This window comes from Merops nubicus, unplaced genomic scaffold (genome assembly GCF_000691845.1).
Source record: "Merops nubicus isolate BGI_N331 unplaced genomic scaffold, ASM69184v1 scaffold11780, whole genome shotgun sequence".
In the NCBI taxonomy this organism is placed as follows: domain Eukaryota; kingdom Metazoa; phylum Chordata; class Aves; order Coraciiformes; family Meropidae; genus Merops; species Merops nubicus.
The window spans coordinates 17992-23521 of record NW_008583633.1 but is presented as its reverse complement, the minus strand read 5'-3'; the positions used below and the strand labels follow the sequence as shown (position 1 = coordinate 23521).

Here is a 5530-nt window from a genome sequence, read left to right as displayed (position 1 = left end):
GGCCTGCAGGGGAGTGAAATTGGAATTAAATTCGATTGGAAAGAATTAAAGGTGGACCCAAAGCCGTGGTAAAGCGCGGTGAGCCGTGGTACGGCTCTGCTCCCAGGGAACGAGAGATAGGGCAAGAGGAAACGGCCTCAAGTTGCCCCAGGGGAGGTTGAGGTTGGAGCTAAGGAACAATTTCTTGCCCTGGAGGGTTGCCCAGGGCTGTGCCAGGCTGCCCAGGGCAGTGGTGGAGTCCCAACCCCTGGAGGGGTTCTCAAGCCGTGGAGATGTGGGGTGAGGGACAGGTCAATGTCCCTTGGCCATTCCAGGCTCACTCAATGATCTTAAAGGTCTCTTTTGACCCAAACCATCCTGTGGCTGGAAGCAAAACATCTCCCCAGACATATTGCTGATCCCACCACCCTTTCTCCCTGGGACCGTTTCTTCTCTCACTGCCATGTCCTCCAACAAAACCCTCAGTGATTTCACTGACAGGTCGTGCCACCAAGAAGCACAAAAAGGACACAGACCTGACGGAAGGGCAGAGACAAGGGGGGTGAGGGGGTGAGGAAGCTGCACGTGAGCCAAGGGTGTTTATTAGAGCTGTGGACTGAGGTGAAACAAACGCTCCGGGGAACACTGTGCTGAGGAGAGGCGGTGCCAAGCACAGGGGGCACAAATCCTGCTCCCCGTAGGGCCACAGGGACCTGTCAGGAACCAGGGGACTGCTGAATGCTCCCGCAGGTTGTCCTCTCAAAGCAGAGCTGTAGTCACAGGCCTGTCTGTTTGGTATTTCAGATGATTTTTTGCTCGTGGTGTGATGAGATGTGGCAGAGCTGCTGTCCCAGCACTTCCCCACCGCTGGTGCTGGTACCAGGGAGGAACCGCTGGCCGTGGGTTTCAGAAATGAGCAGTTTGGGGAGAGGAGATGCTTTGAGACCCTCTCCTGTTCAGAACACATCTCTAACGTTTTGATAACTGAGAAACGGCCAAACTCTTGTCAGCAGTGCCCAGAGAGGGCTCAAACTGGAACCCAGGAGGTGCCACCTGAGCAGGAGGAGAAACTTCTCTGCTGGGAGGGTGCAGAGCCTGGAGCAGCTGCCCAGAGAGGCTGTGGAGTCTCCTGCTCTGGAGAGATCCCAAACCCTCCTGGCTGTGACCCTGGGCACCCTGCTGGGGGTGAGCTGCTGGAGCAGGGGGGTGGAGGAGATGATCCCCAGAGGTCTCTCCCAACCCCACCACGCTGGGTTCCTGTGGCATGCAGGCAACCAAACCCAGTAGCCATTTTTGGAAGTCCCCATTGCAGCTGCTGGGCTTTCAGGGGGTCATTGGTCCCTCGGCTGTGCCACACTCCCCCCACGGAGCTGCCCCATCCCCTGCTGTGGGCACCACACCGAGGTCTCAGCCTGGAGCTTTACAGCTTCTGCTTTCAACTGGAGCTCCCCTCGTGGAGCTGCTTCTGAGGACACACGTCTAGCTGGGTTAAATAACTGGTACAGTGGCCTAGAAAAGTCTCAGCAGTGCCTGTGCTGGGAAAGAACCTCAGGAAGCTGCCAGCAGTGAGCACAGGGAGGGGCACCTAGCTACCAACAGCCTGCGTTAGGGCTCCAGAGCTTCTCCCATCACCTGCTTCTTCCAGAGCTGAGGGTGCTCTCGGGGAGAAAACAGGAATTCTGGGCTCAGTCAGAGCTGGGTTTTTCAGGCAGGGAGGTTGATTTCCAGGTTTTGCTATTCAGCTCTCTCAGCGTTTGAATCGAGGGGTAAAATGAAGAAATTTGGGGTTTTAGCGAGTCCAGCACCTGCTGGAGGGTCCCTCTGGTGAGTGAGCATTTGGGATGTCAATAAGTTACAGAACAAGGGGCGTTAGGGGAGCCTGGGGGAGCACAGGGGTCCCTGGCAGGAGGAACAAGGGAGATGCCTGGTCTCTAGCAAGCTTTGGCCACGAGCCACCCACCAACATCCTGGCCTGGGTCAAAGCCAGTGTCCAGCAGCAGGGCAGGGATCGTGCCTCTGGGTTCAGTGCTCGAGGAGCCACAGCTTGAGGGCTGGGGTCAGTTTTGGGTGTCACAGGAGAAGACATTGAGGGGCTGGAGCGTGGCCAGAGAAGGGCAACGAAGCTGCTGGGGAAGGGTCTAGAGACAAGTGTGGGGCGGGGGAGGAGCAGCTGAGGGAGCTGGGGGTGCTGAGCCTGGAGCAAAGGAGGCTCAGGGGAGACCTTCTGGCTCTGACACCCCCTGACAGGAGCCTGGAGCCAGGCTGGGCTTTTCTCCCAAGGAATATGGGACAGGACAAGAGGAAAGGGCCTCAGGTTGCCCCAGGGGAGGTTGAGGTTGTCCCTGAGGAACAATTTCTTGCCCTGGAGGGTTGCCCAGGGCTGTGCCAGGCTGCCCAGGGCAGTGGTGGAGTCCCCACCCCTGGAGGGGTTCAATACACATGTAGAAGCAGCACTTTGGGACAGGGTTTAGTGGTCCCAGTAGTGTTGAGTTGCTAGTTGGATGTGAAGATCTTTGAGGCCATTTCCATCCTCAGTGACTCTGTGGCCTCTCCAGACAGACATCAGGGAAGGGAAATCAGAGCTGACACACAATTAGAGTCAAGTGAGCCTGCAAGTGCTCCTGGAAGCCCAGGGAAAGCAAATGGAGATCAGGCAGAAGCTATTTCCAGGCAGAATTTGGGGCTGAAAGAAGCAGCAATTGGCCTTTGCTAGGAATGCAAACCCTCCCCAGCACCCCAAGTCAGTGTTTAACACTTCTGGCACCTGCCTGCTGTGATCCAGCTGGCAGCAAGGACAGGAAAAACAGACCCCAAACCCGATGAGAAGAGGTTTGCCTCGGTGAGCTGAGGGCTGAGGAGCTCTGCCTGCACAGGGAGGGCTCAGGATCCCCTGGGGCTGAAGCCAGGCCCCTGGGGAAGCCAGCCCAGGGCCAGCAGCCCGCTCTCCTTGGCTCCTCTGCAGCTGGTGCATCCACCAGGGGCCACTCGACTCACCACGCTGGGGCAGCAGGGGGGGAAAAAGGGCTCAGGGAAAGCAGGGAGCAGGAGTTGTGCTGGCTTAGCCAGCCAGGAGCTGCTGGGTATATTCTGAGAGGTGGTGCTGAGGCCTTTCTGCTGGCTGCCTTCTCCAGCTCTGTGAAACCCTGCAAGCAAAGGAAGAGGGGGTGAAGGGGGGAGCTGGGCCCCACAGACCCCGTGCTGCTGCAGAGCTCAGCCAGGGGAGAGTCACTGAGCATTAAGAGGCAGATGAAGCAGCCCTGGGTGCAGCGAGGCGTGTGCCCCTCACCCTACTCCATGAGGAAAGGAGCCTCTTCTTGGTATCTCAGGGCATTGGTAGGGTTTCTGGTGGCTGCTGTGGTGACCCTGCCTCATCCACACCATCAAAAGGTAACAACCAAGCCCACGCCCAACCCAGTTCCTCGTTGATCCACGGACAGAGTGCACAACTCTAGATTTCCCAGTGGTTTTTGTCTCAGAGGGTCCTCAGGTCTTTATGTAAAGCAGTGACTGCACCTGCCCTGGCCATGCTGCCTCCTCGCTGAGGAATGAGAGGGCTGCAAGCAGCAGGTCAGCTCAGGACACGAGGAGGAAACTCTTTCACTGCCTTCAGAGAGGACTCAACCTGCAGGGGATGTTCCTGTCCTCACTCCTGTCAGCTCCCCGCCCACCTCCCCGCTGTGAAGCTCACACAGCCTGTTCCTCACATGCTGGCCAGAGGGTCGCTCAGAGGGAGGGTTAAAGACTCTTCATCCAGCCAGCTCCAGGCTCTCACCCAGCCCCTCGTGCTGGCACTGAGGGGACACTCACCTAGAAGAGCTTCTCGTAGCACTTGTCACAGTGGACGATGTCCCGGTGGATGAAGATTTTATCCAGGAGATCTCCCATCGCTTTGTGGCAAATCCCACACTGCCAAAGGGACAACAAGAGTGGGTGGGACAGCAACCACAGCCCCCCCTGACAGCACGGAGGGGGCAGAGGAACCAGCAGCCTCTCTGTCAGGGCGTGAGGATGGTAGAGCAGTGACCCTGGAGGCTCAACTCCTCTCCAACAGCCACTGTGGGCATCCTCCTCCCTGGTTCCACAGGCATGTCAGCTCTGCAAGGTCTGGGAGACTGGGGCACAAAGGCCACGAGGACAGGGAGGTGAGGAGAGAGGCTGCTGCTGTTCTACCAGAAACCCATAAAGAATTCTCCTTGTCCCCCTTGGAGGAGCTGAAGGATTTTTGGGGCAGACAACCAACATCAGTGACTGGGTGACACTTTCTGGTCCCCGTGTGGACACGAGCATCTGGCCCACGCCGTGTCCACTGCTCTGAGAGTCTGAGGGTGGAATTTGCACCCGGGTTCCTCCTCCCAGCCCTCATTTCAGAGCAGCAGAGAGAGGGCAGCCAGCAGCTGAGCTGGGGTTCTTTACCCTAAAGCAGTACTCGTGGCAGCGGATGTTGAGATGCTCTATGATGATCTTGGGGCAGTCTCGGATCTCACGGCTGCAGTAGCTGCAAACAGGTTCACTGGGCCTGGGAAGGAACAGCAGATGAAGTCCTCTGTAGCACCAGCTGCTTCCAGCACTGGTGCTGGAGGTCTCTCACCCAACACCAGCACTGCTCTCCATGAGCTACCTGCTCCTGCATGTGCTCAGCTGTTTGAGGTGACAGCACAGGGGGCCGTGGTCATCCCAGGGCACAGAGACCCCAGCAGAGGGGCAGCACACAGCCCAGGGCCAGTCTCACTGTCTTTGACCACTGTTGGTCACCCTTTGTGCTGTTATTCCATTGAATCATGGAATGGTTTGGGTGGGAAGGGACGTTGAAAGCTCATCTCATCCAACCCCCCTGCCCTGAGCAGGGACATCTGCAGCTAGAGCAGGGTGCTCACAGCTTCATCCACCCTCCCCTGGGATGGTGCCAGGGATGGGGCAGTAGCTGGACTCCCACCTGGGCAGACGGTGCCAATGTCTCACCACCCTGAGGAAAAAATCTTCCTAATATCTAATCTAAACCTTTCCTGGTGCAACTTGAGCCCATTTCCTCTTGTCCTATTGCTAGTTACTTGGGACACTAGACCAGCACTCACCTCACTACAACCTCCTTTCAGGGAGCTGTGGAGTGCAGTAAGGTCTCCCCTCAGCCTTCTCTTCTCCTGGCTAAACAACCCCAGACACACACCAATATTCCAAAAAAAAGCAAAAGCTTGAAGTAATTTCTGGCTGAGTTTGCAGAAAGCCCCCAGGCAGCCCCGAGCTGTCCTACCTCTGCAGGGGAGCACTGGACAGGTAGCTGTGGTGGCCGTAGGTTGCTCTCTCCAAATCAGTCAAATCCACAAGGCTGCCACTGGGGAACAGAAGGAAATGTCAACCCTGGACAGTGACACGTGGGAAGAACATCTCAGATAGAATTGTTCTTCATTCACCTAAGTCCTAAGAGCAATGTCCCAGCTGCCTGCTCCTTGGAGAAGGGAGGCACCTCCAAGGGCAAGCAGAGATAGCAAAGACTTGGCAGCCCCAGCACCCAGCTTCAGAGTGCTGAAAAATGTGTCTGGCTGCTGCCGGGCCC

The 5530-nt window shown here is 57.1% G+C and overlaps 1 protein-coding gene across 1 annotated transcript in view; it reads right to left on the bottom strand.

The window, feature by feature from the left end:
• Nucleotides 1-3786: 3786 nt before the first annotated feature.
• The window catches only part of LOC103774181 (zinc finger protein 185-like), a gene marked incomplete at its 5' end in the record, with an annotated part of 19697 nt that continues 17953 nt past the window's right edge, over nucleotides 3787-5530 (bottom strand). Inside the window, 3 exon segments of the mRNA XM_008941571.1 lie at nucleotides 3787-3885; nucleotides 4393-4495; nucleotides 5228-5361. Coding sequence (XP_008939819.1) covers nucleotides 3787-3885; nucleotides 4393-4495; nucleotides 5228-5361 — 336 coding nt within the window.